The 15,000-nt window shown below is 49.5% G+C and overlaps 1 protein-coding gene across 1 annotated transcript in view; it reads right to left on the bottom strand.

Annotated features, from left to right (window-relative positions):
- The window catches only part of LOC120026183 (beta-adrenergic receptor kinase 2-like), a 91,018-nt gene that overhangs the window by 18,009 nt on the left and 58,009 nt on the right, over positions 1-15,000 (bottom strand). The window contains exons 4-11 of the mRNA XM_038971008.1: positions 7,045-7,106; positions 6,404-6,455; positions 6,100-6,191; positions 5,813-5,912; positions 5,513-5,591; positions 3,606-3,736; positions 2,977-3,071; positions 2,791-2,898 (exon numbers count right to left, since the gene is read on the bottom strand). Coding sequence (XP_038826936.1) covers positions 2,791-2,898; positions 2,977-3,071; positions 3,606-3,736; positions 5,513-5,591; positions 5,813-5,912; positions 6,100-6,191; positions 6,404-6,455; positions 7,045-7,106 — 719 coding nt within the window. The remainder of the gene's footprint in view (positions 1-2,790; positions 2,899-2,976; positions 3,072-3,605; positions 3,737-5,512; positions 5,592-5,812; positions 5,913-6,099; positions 6,192-6,403; positions 6,456-7,044; positions 7,107-15,000) is intronic.

The following is a 15,000-nucleotide window of genomic DNA, read 5'->3' as shown; positions in this document are numbered from 1 at the left end:
GCTCTGTGTCGCTCTCTCTCTCGCGCTCTGTGTCGCTCTCTATCTCGCGCTCTGTGTCGCTCTCTCTCGCGCTCTGTGTCGCTCTCTCTCTCGCGCTCTGTGTCGCTCTCTCTCTCGCTCTGTGTCGCTCTCTATCTCGCGCTCTGTGTCGCTCTCTATCTCGCGCTCTGTGTCGCTCTCTATCTCGCGCTCTGTGTCGCTCTCTCTCGCGCGATCTGTGTCGCTCTCTCTCGCGCGATCTGTGTCGCTCTCTCTCGCGCGATCTGTGTCGCTCTCTCTCTCGCGATCTGTGTCGCTCTCTCTCTCTCGCGATCTGTGTCGCTCTCTCTCTCGCGATCTGTGTCGCTCTCTCTCTCGCGATCTGAGAGACAGAGAGACACAGAGAAAGAGAGAAAGAGAGACACAGAGAAAGAGAGAAACACAGAGAGAGAAAGAGAGAGCAAGAGAGAGAGAGAGACACACAGAGAAAGAGAGAGAGAGACAGAGAGACAGACAGAGACAGAAAGAGAGAGACAGACACAGAGAGAGAGACAGAAAGAGAGAGACAGACACAGAGAGAGAGACAGAGAGAGACAGACACAGACAGACAGACACAGACAGGCAGAGACAGAGACACAGAGAGAGAGAGAGAGAGAGAGAGAGAGAGAGAGAGAGAGAGAGAGAGAGAGAGAGAGAGAGAGAGAGAGAGAGAGAGAGAGAGCACTCTTCAATATTTACATCAACGAATTGGCCACTACTCTAGAAAAATCCTCAGCCCCTGGTGTTAGTCTCCACAATTCAGAAGTTAAATGCCTACTCTTCGCAGATGACCTATGCCTGCTGTCACCCACAGCACATGGCCTACAGCAGAGCCTGGACCTGCTAGAGCAGTAATGCCAGACCTGGGCCCTGGCAGTAAACCCCAAAAAGACTAAAATAATGATTTTCCAGAGAAGATCCAGATCTCAGGGAATTAGACCAAAGTTTGGTACAAAATATATAGAGTACTGCACACACTACAATTACTTAGGTTTAAAAATAAGCTTAACTGGACACCTTAATGAGGCAGTGAATGAACTGAGAGAAAGCACGCAGGGCATTCTACGCCATTACAAAGCAAATTGTAAATGAGAACGTGTTCTCAATTTGCCTACCTGGTTAAATAAAGGTGAAATAAAATAAAATAAATAAAAATTGAAATTGAAATACCTATTACAATTTGGCTAAAAGTAATTGAATATGTCATTGAACCAATTGCACTTTATGGCAGCGAGGTGTGGGGTCCACTTGCAAAACAAGATTTCATCAAATGGGACAAACACCCCATTGAAACCCTGCATGCAGAGTTCTGTAAGATTCTCCTACATGTCCAGAGGAAAACTACAAACAATGCATGCAGGGCAGAATTAGGCCAATATCCACTAATAATAAAAACTCAAAAAAGAGCAATTAAAGTTTTGGAAACATCTAAAATACAGTGACCCCCTCTCATATCACTACCAAGCCCTGCAATGCCAAGAGCTGAGCAAAGAAAAGAGTCCCCTCATCCAGCTGGTCCCGGGGCTGAGTTCACTAACCTGTTCTACTAACATACTGAAGCCTCAGGACCAGAACATCCAATCAATCAGGATAAACCAAATTACAACACAGTCAAAACAAAACTACATTGCTTATTGGGAAACACAAGCACAAGCACAGAGCAAAATGCAGTGCTATCTGGCCCTACATCGACAGTACACTGTGGCTAAATATTTGACCATGGTTACTGATCAAAACCTTAGAAAAACCTTGACAAAGTACAGGCTCAGTGAGCACAGCCTTGCCATTGAGAAGGGTAGACACAGGAAAACCTGGCTCCCTGTAGAGGAAAGGCTGTGCAACCACTGCACAACAGCAGAACCTGAGACGGAGCTGCATTTCCTGACAAAATGTCCGAAATATAAAACAATTAGAGAGTGTCATTTCCCCAAATTTGAAACCCTTATTCAAGGTTTCAGACCTCTCTAATGAGATTAGGCTACCCGTCCTGTTGGGGGAGGACGCAGAGAGCTGTGGGTTGGCAGCGCACAACATTGCTGCCTGCCATAGGTTGAGGGACAGTGTCTGACAGACCAATCAACCTGCACATGTCCTCTACTGTATGCTTATTGTTAATGTTCAATGTATGGTTATTTTGACACTTGGTTATGGTTGTTACCGTTGTCCCGTTGACAATTTTGATTCTCATTTTTATTTTTATATTGTAAATATCCAAAATAAGCTTTGGCAATATGTACATTGTTACGTCATTACCAATAAAGCAAATTGAATTGAATTGAAAATTGAGAGAGAGACACAGAGAGAGAGAGAGAGACACAGAGAGAGAGACAGACAGAGAAACAGAGAATCAAGGCTGGATGGAGGGATCACAGGAGGAGAGAGATTAAGGGAGTGAAATTAGAGAGTGATATGAGGGGATCCAGCAGACTGACAAACAGAGAGAGAGACTGAGGGATTAGTAGTTGTTGTTAATGGTAATCCCATGTCCACTACTACTATTATTATTGCTGTTGGTCCCACCATTTATTTATATATAAATATATATATATTTTATTTTTCGATATGTATACTTTGACAATGTCAGTAATAATGAACTTGCCATGTCAATAAAGTCTATTGAATTGACTGAGGGATTAAGAAAGCGATTGAGTAACATGGTAGTGGGTGGAGAGATGGAACGAGAGAAAGAATGATAGAGGGCATGTAGGAGTGATGAAAGGATAAAAAGCGGCGGGTTGGAGAGACAAGAGGGATAGAGGTGTGTGGTCTTACCCTCTGAGCAGTTTGAAGAGCATGCAGCCCAGGGAGAACCAGTCAGCACTGCTGTCGTACGCCGTCCCCTTCTGAAGCACCTCTGGGGCCATGTATCCATGGGTACCACTGTCACACACCAGGGGACCGTTAGTATCAGACACACTGCAGTAATACCACACACCCATGGTCAGGCTGTGTACTTACACGCTGGCGTGAGGTTTCTTCTTTGAGAAGTCACAGGCCAGACCCAGGTCTGAGATACGCACATGACCATGCTCATCCAATAGGATGTTAGCAGGCTGAGAAAGAGATAGAAGGGGGGCATACAGGAAGAGGTTATTGACATCAATGACAACGTAGGAAACAACCAATAACTATAGAAGAACTAGGCTGTGACATGAAGACAGCGAGAGTTAGACTAGAGGTCAACAAATCTAATATCATATCTTACATTAATGGGCCAGCCAGCACATCATAGCAGAACTTCTGTTTCTAACTTGATCAACTGACATGAAAACATTTGAATTTAGAGTCGCATCTCTCCCTTTACAGGAAGTATACTGCTTATCTTCAGCCATTTGACCCAGGTGATAACACACGCACAAACTATCCTGTCCCAAACCGGCCTGGGTACGCTATATTTCCTAAGAAGCCTTCCCATGACAAATGTGTTTATTACTAGTTATAAAGCTGCTCTCTGATTCTGCACAGACTGTAATAACGAGAGAGAGAGAGATAAACAGGGGGATAAAGGAGGTATACAGCAGTCAGGTCTCTAGACAGAACAACTAGAAAGAGGGGGAGGTGATTAAAAGGTGTATGGAGAGTCCTACCTTGAGGTCTCTGTAGACAACAAAGCGGTTGTGCATGTGTTCTAGTCCCAGGATGATCTCTGCTGCGTAGAAACGCATCTCCTTCTCACTGAACACACCGTGCTGAGACAGGTGGTAGTGTAGGTCCCCTCCTACACACAGTTAATACACGTCACTGAACACACCGTGCTGAGACAGGTGGTAGTGTAGGTCCCCTCCTACACACAGTTAATACACGTCACTGAACACACCGTGCTGAGACAGGTGGTAGTGTAGGTCCCCTCCTACACACAGTTAATACACGTCACTGAACACACCGTGCTGAGACAGGTGGTAGTGTAGGTCCCCTCCTACACACAGTTAATACACGTCACTGAACACACCGTGCTGAGACAGGTGGTAGTGTAGGTCCCCTCCTACACACAGTTAATACACGTCACTGAGTGTAACCGTCCCTTCCCCCACACACAGGGGTGAGTCAGCAGGACACGGGGGTGAGTCAGCAGGACACGGGGGTGAGTCAGCAGGACACGGGGATGAGTCAGCAGGACACGGGGATGAGTCAGCAGGACACGGGGGTGAGTCAGCAGGACACGGGGGTGAGTCAGCAGGACACGGGGGTGAGTCAGCAGGACACGGGGATGAGTCAGCAGGACACGGGGGTGAGTCAGCAGGACACGGGGGTGAGTCAGCAGGACACGGGGGTGAGTCAGCAGGACACGGGGGTGAGTCAGCAGGACACGGGGGTGAGTCAGCAGGACACGGGGGTGAGTCAGCAGGACACTGGGGTGAGTCAGCAGGACACGGGGGTGAGTCAGCAGGACACGGGGGTGAGTCAGCAGGACACGGGGGTGAGTCAGCAGGACACGGGGGTGAGTCAGCAGGACACGGGGGTGAGTCAGCAGGACACGGGGGTGAGTCAGCAGGACACAGGGGTGAGTCAGCAGGACACAGGGGTGAGTCAGCAGGACACGGGGGTGAGTCAGCAGGACACGGGGGTGATTCAGCAGGACACGGGGGTGAGTCAGCAGGACACGGGGGTGATTCAGCAGGACACGGGGATGAGTCAGCAGGACACGGGGGTGAGTCAGCAGGACACGGGGGTGAGTCAGCAGGACACGGGGGTGATTCAGCAGGACACGGGGGTGAGTCAGCAGGACACGGGGGTGAGTCAGCAGGACACGGGGGTGAGTCAGCAGGACACGGGGGTGAGTCAGCAGGACACAGGGGTGAGTCAGCAGGACACGGGGGTGATTCAGCAGGACACGGGGGTGATTCAGCAGGACACGGGGGTGATTCAGCAGGACACGGGGATGAGTCAGCAGGACACGGGGGTGAGTCAGCAGGACACAGGGGTGAGTCAGCAGGACACGGGGGTGATTCAGCAGGACACGGGGGTGATTCAGCAGGACACGGGGGTGATTCAGCAGGACACGGGGGTGATTCAGCAGGACACAATAAGAAGTATGACTCGATCAACATGATCTAGATTCCCCCTGAGACACACTCAGGACAACACAGCACACATATTGATATCAGTGTATGTTTAGAGCTGTAGCCTTATCGATAGCTCAGTCATTGTGTTAACTGCTGTCTAAATGTGATCTATGGTCTGTGTGTGTGTGTGTGTGTGTGTGTGTGTGTGTGTGTGTGTGTGTGCTACCATCCGCAGACTCTGAATCCATTGGAGACTGTCTGTAGATGGGGATGTAGCCTACTTAACCAGACACACACGTCAGAGACTGTCAGTTGCACGTCAGCAAAGAGGGACAGAGAGTCATCAGTGATGTCCTGTCCCATTCTGTGTGACCGTGTACTTTAACATGATCCTCAGAGGGACAGACCACTACAATGAGACTCTTCATGGTGACTGGTGTCTCACCTGCAGGTTGAACCAGGCGAGACCTGCCACCTTTCAGGAGTCTTACCGTTCATCAGATCCAGAATGAAACAGAGTTTGTCTGGTGTGTGGAAGGCGTACGTCATACACACTATGAACGGACAGTCCTAGAGAAAGAGGGGATGTTTTTAAATGATAATGTCAGACAGGTGATCTGAAAATGTGCTGTGTATGTATGTGAACACACACAGTCAAGTAGGAAAGGTCTGTGTGTCTGTGCTAAGATAGTCGGGCAAAGCTCAATCTGAAAATGATACTCCCTTGTACTGTGTATGTGAATATACATATGTATAGACAGAGTGGACAGAAAGCTGTGTGTCAGACTCACCCCTGTGCTGACGAGGGACAACATGATTCTCTCGTTCAGAGCCAGAGTCTCTCCCTGCTTCATCTTGATCCTCTTCTTATCCAAACACTTCATGGCATACCTGACACACACACACACACACACACACACACACACACACACACACACACACACACACACACACACACACACACACACACACACACACACACACACACACATTAACATGTCTTGGACCTTACTGTTTATTTCCTCCACTTTAACCATCCCTCTTTCTCTGCAATTGTTCATGCTCCTGCGCTACTCACATCTTCCCGGTGTCAGCCTTCCTGCAGCCGTACACCTCCCCGAAACCCCCTCGACCAATGATACGATGGACACTGAAGTCATTCATCGTCAACTGAAGAGAGGCGAGAGAGATAGAGTGAGGGGGAGATGTAGAACGAGCGAGATGGAGAGAGAGAACAAGACAGAGAGAGAAGCTGATCTGATGTTACACTTCAGGCAATAGGCAATAAGAAGAGGTGAAAGAAAGGCCTTTCACAGGCAAAACATCACCACAATCCATACAGTAAGTTAGAATAACACCCACACATACAAAATACAACTCACATGGATGTTCAGCTCCACGTTCTTCCACTGACAGAAACGAGTGAACTTGTCACTGATGAAAGAGAGAAAAGAATGATGAGGAGAGGTAGAGAGAGACAGAAGGAAAGTGTGGCCCAGTGGACTAAGGCACTGCATCTCACTGCAATAGGCGTCACTAGAGTCCCTGGTTCGAATCCAGGCTGTATCACAACCGGCCGTGATTGGGAGTCCCATAGAGCGGCGCACAATTGGCCCAGCGTCATCCGGGTTTGGCCGGTGTAGGCCGTCATTGTAAATAATAATTTGTTCTTAACTGACTTGCCTAGTTAAACAAAGGTTCAATAAAACATGTATAAAATAGTCCCCGGCCTGCTGACTGTGGGAGTGTGGAGAAACTCGTTTCCGTTTCGACACAAATGGATAATAAAGCACTTTCTTCTAAATCTGGAGACAATGAAAACATGTATTACTCTGGCCAGTATGCAACATATTTATTCTCCCCCCCCTCCTCCCTCTCCCACCCGTCTCACCTCTCTACATCCTCCCTCTCCCACCCGTCTCACCTCTCTACATCCTCCCTCTCCCACCCGTCTCACCTCTCTACATCCTCCCTCTCCCACCCGTCTCACCTCTCTACATCCTCCCTCTCCCACCCGTCTCACCTCTCTATGAACTTGCAGAAGATCATCCCTCGCAGACTGTCACAGATCTCCACTATGTACGGCTGAACACAAACAGGAGTTCGTGAGTCTGTGCGTTTCAAGTTTCAACGTTTTATTGTCGATGCACAGGACACAGCAGGTGTAAAACAGTACAGTGAAATGTTTAACTTGTGAGTTCTTTCCCAACTATGCACAATAAATGTAGTAATATAGATAAGAAGAAGAACGTGAAATACGAGAAGAAAAAAGGTCAATGCCAGTACCATCATTACAATGTGCAGGGCTACTGGAGTGATTGAGGTAGGTATGTTCATTTAACAGGGCTACTGGAGTGATTGAGGTAGGTATGTTCATTTAACAGGGCTACTGGAGTGATTGAGGTAGGTATGTTCATTTAACAGGGCTACTGGAGTGATTGAGGTAGGTATGTTCATTTAACAGGGCTACTGGAGTGATTGAGGTAGGTATGTTCATTTAACAGGGCTACTGGAGTGATTGAGGTAGGTATGTTCATTTAACAGGGCTACTGGAGTGATTGAGGTAGGTATGTTCATTTAACAGGGCTACTGGAGTGATTGAGGTAGGTATGTTCATTTAACAGGGCTACTGGAGTGATTGAGGTAGGTATGTTCATTTAACAGGGCTACTGGAGTGATTGAGGTAGGTATGTTCATTTAACAGGGCTACTGGAGTGATTGAGGTAACTATGTTCATTTAACAGGGCTACTGGAGTGATTGAGGTAGGTATGTTCATTTAACAAGGCTACTGGAGTGATTGGGGTAGGTATGTTCATTTAACAGGGCTACTGGAGTGATTGAGGTAGGTATGTTCATTTAACAGGGCTACTGGAGTGATTGAGGTAGGTATGTTCATTTAACAGGGCTACTGGAGTGATTGAGGTAGGTATGTTCATTTAACAGGGCTACTGGAGTGATTGAGGTAGCTATGTTCATTTAACAGGGCTACTGGAGTGATTGAGGTAGGTATGTTCATTTAACAGGGCTACTGGAGTGATTGAGGTAACTATGTTCATTTAACAGGGCTACTGGAGTGATTGAGGTAACTATGTTCATTTAACAGGGCTACTGGAGTGATTGAGGTAGCTATGTTCATTTAACAGGGCTACTGGAGTGATTGAGGTAGGTATGTTCATTTAACAGGGCTACTGGAGTGATTGAGGTAGGTATGTTCATTTAACAGGGCTACTGGAGTGATTGAGGTAGGTATGTTAATTTAACAGGGCTACTGGAGTGATTGAGGTAGGTATGTTAATTTAACAGGGCTACTGGAGTGATTGAGGTAGGTATGTACATTTAACAGGGCTACTGGAGTGATTGAGGTAGGTATGTTAATTTAACAGGGCTACTGGAGTGATTGAGGTAGGTATGTTCATTTAACAGGGCTACTGGAGTGATTGAGGTAGGTATGTTCATTTAACAGGGCTACTGGAGTGATTGAGGTAGGTATGTACATTTAACAGGGCTACTGGAGTGATTGAGGTAGGTATGTACAGTACCAGTAAAAAAGTTAGGACACACTTACTCATTATTTTTACGATTTTCTACATTGTAGAATAGTGAAGACATCAGAACAATGAAATAACACATATGGAATCATGTAGTAACCCAAAAAATATATTTTAGATTTTAGATTCTTCAAAGAAGCCACCCTTTGCCTTGATGACAGCTTTGCACACTCTTGGCATTCTCTCAACCAACTTCATGAGATAGTCACCTGGAATGCATTTCAATTAACAGGTGTGCCTTGTTCATTTGTGGAATTTCTTTCCTTCTTAATGTGTTTGAGCCAATCAGTTGTGTTGTGACATGGTAGGGGTGCTATACAAAATCTCTATTTGGTAAAAGACCAAGTCCATATTATGGCAAGAACAGCTCAAATAAGCAAAGAGAAACGACAGTCCATCATTACTTTAAGACTGGAAGTTCAGTCAATCTGGAACATTTCAAGAACTTCAAGTGCAGTCTGAAAAAACATCAAGAGCTATGATGAAACTGGCTCTCATGGACCGCCACAGGAAAGGAAGACCCAGTGTTACCTCTGCTGCAGAGGATAAGTTCATTAGAGTTACCAGCCTCAGATTGCAGCCCAAATAAATGCTTCACAGAGTTCAAATAACAGACACATCAACTGTTTAGAGGAGACTGTGTGAGTCAGGCCTTCATGGTCGAATTGCTGCAAAGAAACCACTACTAAAGGACACCAAAAAGAAGAAGAGACTTGCTTGGGCCAAGAAACACAAGCAATGGACATTAGACTGGTGGAAATCTGTAATTTGGTCTGATGAGTCCAAATTTGAGATTTTTGGTTCCAACTGTGTCTTTGTGACACCTTGAAGCATGGAGGAGGAGGTGTGATGGTGCTTTGCTGGTGACACTGTGATTTATTTAGAATTCAAGGCACACTTAACCAGCATGGCTACCACAGCATTCTGCAGCGATATACCATCCCATCTGGTTTGCACTTAAGACTATCAATTGTTTTTCAACAGGACAATTACCCAACACACCTCCAGGCGGTGTAAGGGCTATTTGACCAAGAACGAGAGTGATCGAGTGCTGCATCAGGTGACCTGGCCTCCACAATCACATGATCTCAACCCAATTGAGATGGTTTGGGATGAGTTAGACTGCAGAGTGAAGGAAAAGCAGCCAACAAGTGCTCAGCATATGTGGGAACTCCTTCAAGACTGTTGGAAAAGCATTCCAGGTGAAGCTGGTTGAGAGAATGCCTAGAGTGTGCAAAGCTGTCATCAAGGCAAAGGGTGGCTACTTTGAAGAATCTAAAATATATATATTTTGGGTTACTACATGATTCCATATGTGTTATTTCATTGCTTCGATATCTTCACTATTATTCTACAATGTAGAAAATAGTAAAATAAATTGAATGAGCAGGTGTGTAAAAACTTTTGACTGGTACTGTACATGTAAACAGGAGTACTGGAGGGATTGTGGTAGATATGTACATGTAAACAGGAGTACTGGAGGGATTGTGGTAGATATGTACATGTAAACAGGGGTACTGGAGGGATTGTGGTAGATATGTACATGTAAACAGGGGTACTGGAGGGATTGTGGTAGATATGTACATGTAAATAGAGGTACTGGAGGGATTGTGGTAGATATGTACATGTAAACAGGAGTACTGGAGGGATTGTGGTAGATATGTACATGTAAACAGGAGTACTGGAGGGATTGTGGTAGATATGTACATGTAAACAGGAGTACTGGAGGGATTGTGGTAGATATGTACATGTAAACAGGAGTACTGGAGGGATTGTGGTAGATATGTACATGTAAACAGGAGTACTGGAGGGATTGTGGTAGATATGTACATGTAAACAGGAGTACTGGAGGGATTGTGGTAGATATGTACATGTAAACAGGGGTACTGGAGGGATTGTGGTAGATATGTACATGTAAACAGGGGTACTGGAGGGATTGTGGTAGATATGTACATGTAAACAGGAGTACTGGAGGGATTGTGGTAGATATGTACATGTAAACAGGAGTACTGGAGGGATTGTTTTTTTTTTTTTTTTTTTTTTTTAGTCTCCTTGTCGTCGCGCGGCCTGTGCGCGCTAGGAGCCCCCCCGCGAGAGGGAGAGAGCGAGAGGGAGAGAGCGAGACAGAGAGGGAGAGAGCGAGACAGAGGGAGAGAGCGAGACAGAGGAGATCGAGACAGAGACGAGCAGAGAGACGAGAGGAGGAGAGAGAGAGCGAGACAGAAAGGGAGAGAGCGAGACAGAGAGGGAGAGAGCGAGACAGAGAGAGCAAGACAGAGAGGGAGAGAGCGAGACAGAGAGGGAGAGACAGAGAGAGAGAGAGAGCGAGACAGAAAGGGAGAGAGCGAGACAGAGAGGGAGAGAGCGAGACAGAGAGGGAGAGAGCGAGACAGAGAGGGAGAGAGCGAGACAGAGAGGGAGAGAGCGAGACAGAGAGGGAGAGAGCGAGACAGAGAGGGAGAGAGCGAGACAGAGAGAGAGAGAGAGAGAGAGAGAGACAGAGAGGGAGAGAGCGAGACAGAGAGGGAGAGAGCGAGACAGAGAGGGAGAGAGCGAGACAGAGAGAATGAGACAGAGAGAGCAAGACAGAGAGGGAGAGAGCGAGACAGAGAGGGAGAGACAGAGAGGGAGAGAGCGAGACAGAGAGGGAGAGAGAGAGAGAGAGCGAGACAGAGAGGGAGAGAGCGAGACAGAGAGGGAGAGAGAGAGGAGAGAGAGACGAGAGCGAGACAGAAGGGAGAGAGCGAGGACAGAGAGGGAAGGGGGAGGGGAGAGCAGATGAGACAGAGAGGGAGAGAGCGAGAGAGGGAGAGAGAGCGAGAGGAGAGAGAGACAGAGAGGAGAGGAGCGAGACAGAGAGGGAGAGGAGCGAGAGCGAGAGACAGAGAGACAGAGAAGAGCGGAGACGAGAGAGGAGAGGAGAGCGAGACAGAGAGGGAGAGGGAGAGAGACAGAGAGGGAGGAGACAGAGAGGGAGAGACAGAGAGGGAGAGAGCGAGCAGAGAGGAGAGGACAGAGAGGAGAAGAGAGAGACAGAGAGGGAGAGAGCAGAGACAGAGAGGGAGAGAGCAGCGACAGAGAGGGAGAGACAGAGAGGGCGAGAAGAGAGGGAGAGACAGAGAGAGGAGAGACAGAGAGGGAGAGAGAGAGAGGGAGAGAGAGCAGAGACAGAGAGGGAGAGAGCGAGACAGAGAGGGAGAGAGCGAGACAGAAAGGGAGAGAGCGAGACAGAAAGGGAGAGAGAGCGAGACAGAAAGGGAAAGAGAGCGAGACAGAAAGGGAGAGAGAGCGAGACAGAAAGGGAGAGAGAGCGAGACAGAAAGGGAGAGAGAGCGAGACAGAAAGGGAGAGAGCGAGACAGAAAGGGAGAGAGCGAGACAGAGAGGGAGAGAGCGAGACAGAGAGGGAGAGACAGAGAGGGAGAGACAGAGAGGGAGGGAGAGAGAGAGACAGAGAGGGAGAGACAGAGAGGGAGAGACAGAGAGGGAGAGACAGGCAGAGGGAGAGCGCGAGACAGAGGGAGAGCGCGAGACAGAGGGAGAGAGCGAGAGAGAGACAGAGAGGGAGAGAGCGAGACAGAGGGAGAGAGCGAGAAGAGAGAGAGGAGAGAGCAGAGACAGAGAAAGGGAGAGAGCGAGACAGAAGAGGAGAGAGCGAGACGAGAAGGGAGAGAGAAGGACAGAAGAGGGAGGACAGAGAGGAGAGACAGAAAGGGAGAGAGCAGAGAAGAAGAGGGAGGAGAGCTAGACGAGAGGGAGAAACAGAGGGAGAGAGGAGAGACAGGAGGAGACGAGAGACGAGGACAGAGAGGGAGAGAGCGAGACAGAAAGGAGAGAAGACAGAGAAGACAAGAGGACAGACGGGGAGACACAGAGGGGGGTGAGAGAGACAGAAGAAGAGGGGAGCAGGAGAGGGAAGAGGGAAAGAGAGAGACAGAGAGGGGAAAGAGAGAGACAGACAGAGGGAGAGAGAGAGACAGGGGGGGGGGGGGGGGGGGGGGGGGGGGGGGGGGGGGGGGAGAGGGGAGGAAGACAGAGAGGGGAGAGAGAGAGACAGACAGAGAGGGGAGAGAGAGAGGAGGAAGAGCGAGGGAGAGAGAGAGACAGAGAGGGGGAGAGGAGAGAGAGGAGAGAGAAAGAGAACGAACGGGGAGCGAGAGAGGACAGACAGAGGGGGAGCGAGAGAGACAGACAGAGGGGAGCGAGGAGAGAGAAGACAGAGGAGCGAGAGAGACAGACAGAGGGAGCGATGAGAGACAGACAGAGGGGGAGCGAGAGAGACAGGACAGAGGGAGCGAGGAGAGACAGACAGAGGGAGACGAGAGAGAAGACAGAGGGGAGCGAGAGAGACAGACAGAGGGAGAGCGAGAGAGACAGACAGAGGGGAGCGAGAGAGACAGACAGAGAGAGAGAGACAGAGAGAGAGGAGAAAGAGGAGAGACAGACAGAGGGGAGAGAGAGACAGAGAGAGGGAGAGACAGAGAGGGAGAGACAGAGAGGGAGGGAGAGAGCGAGACAGAGAGGGAGAGGGAGAGACAGAGAGGGAGAGACAGAGAGGGAGAGACAGAGAGGAGAGAGCGAGACAGAAAGGGAGAGAGCGAGACAGAAAGGGAGAGAGCGAGACAGAAAGGGAGAGAGCGAGCGAAAGGGAGAGAGCGAGACAGAAAGGAGGCGAGACAAAGGGAGAGACAGAAGGGGAGAGACAGAGAGGGAGAGCAGAAAGGGAGAGAGCGAGACAGAAGGGAGAGAGAGACAGAGAGGAGAGACAGAGGGACGAGAAGGGAGAGACAGAGGGAGAGAGAGAGGACAGAGGGAGAGAGCGAGACAGAAGGGAGAGAAACAGAGAGACGACGGGAGAGACAGAGGGAGAGAGAGAGAGAGACACAGAGGGGAGAGAGAGAGGACAGAGGGGCAGAGAGAGAGAGACAGACAGAGGGGAGAGAGAGAGAGACGAGAGACAGAGGCGGAGAGAGAGAGAGACAGAGGGGAGAGAGAGAGAGACAGAGAGGGAAGAGAGACAGACAGAGGGGAGAGAGAGACAGACAGAGGGGAGAGAGAGACAGACAGAGGGAGAGAGAGGACAGACAGAGGGGGAGAGAGAGAGAAGAGCAGAAGAGGGGAGAGAGAGAGAGAGACAGAGAGGGGAGAGAGAGAAGAGAGGGGAGCGAGAGAGAAGCGAGGAGCGAGAGAGAAGAGAGGGGAGGAGAGAGACAGACAGAGGGGAGCGAGAGAGAAGACAGAGGGGAGCGAGGGGAGAGACAGACAGAGGGAGGGAGAGAGACAGACAGAGGGAGCTGAGAGAGACAGACAGGAGAGAGAGAGGACAGAGAGGGAAAGAGAGAGACAGGAGACAGAGGGGAGAGAGAGACAGCAGAGGGGAGAGGAGAGAGAGACAGACAGAGGGGAGAGGAGAAGACAGAGGGAGCGAGAGAGAGAGGGAGGGGAAGAGAGAGACAGACAGACAGGGAAAGAGAGAGAGAGAGAGGGAGGGGAGAAAGAGAGAGACAGACAGAGGGAGCGAGAGAGAGAGGGAGGGGAGAAAGAGAGAGACAGACAGAGGGAGCGAGAGAGAGAGACAGAGGGGAGCGAGAGAGACAGACAGAGGGAGCGAGAGAGACAGACAGAGGGGAGCGAGAGAGACAGACAGAGGGGGAGCGAGAGAGACAGACATAGGGGAGCGAGAGAGACAGACAGAGAGGGAGCGAGAGAGAAGGACAGAGGGGGGGACGAGGGAGGACAGACAGAGGGGACGAGAGAGAGACAGACAGAGGGAGAGGAGAGAGAGACAGACAGAGGGAGAGAGAAGAGCAGACAGAGGAGGAGAGAGAGACAGAGAGGGGAGAGAGAGAGACAGACATAGGGAGAGAGAGACAGAGAGTGGAGAGAGAAAGACAGAGGGGAGAGAGAGAGACAGAGAGAGAGAGAGAGACAGAGAGAGAGAGAGAGACAGAGGGAGAGAGAGAGAGACAGAGGGGGAGAGAGAGAGAGAGACAGAGAGGGGAGACGGACAGAGAGACAGAGAGGGGAGACGGACAGAGAGAGACAGAGAGGGGAGACAGACAGAGAGGACGACAGAGGGGAGCGAGAGAGAGAGACAGACAGAGCGGGAGCGAGAGAGAGAGACAGACAGAGGGGAGCGAGAGAGACAGACAGACAGAGGGGAGCGAGGAGAAACAGACAGAGGGAGCGAGAGAGACAAGACAGAGGGGAGAAGAGAGGACAGACAGAGGGGAGAGAGAGAGAGAGCGAAAGAGAGAGAGCGAGACAGAAAGGAGAGAGCGAAGAACAGAAAGGGAGAGCGGAGAGGAGACAGAGGAGGAGAGCGAGACAGAGAGAGAGAGCAAGACAGAGAGGGAGAGACAAGAGACAGAAAGGAGAGAGCGAGACGAAAGGAGAGAGCGAGACAGAGAGGGAGAGAGCAAGGACAGAGA

Source organism: Salvelinus namaycush, chromosome 31, assembly GCF_016432855.1.
Source record: "Salvelinus namaycush isolate Seneca chromosome 31, SaNama_1.0, whole genome shotgun sequence".
NCBI lineage: Eukaryota > Metazoa > Chordata > Actinopteri > Salmoniformes > Salmonidae > Salvelinus > Salvelinus namaycush.
The sequence above is the reverse complement of the archived record's forward strand: the minus strand, read 5'-3'. Positions and strand labels throughout refer to the sequence as shown.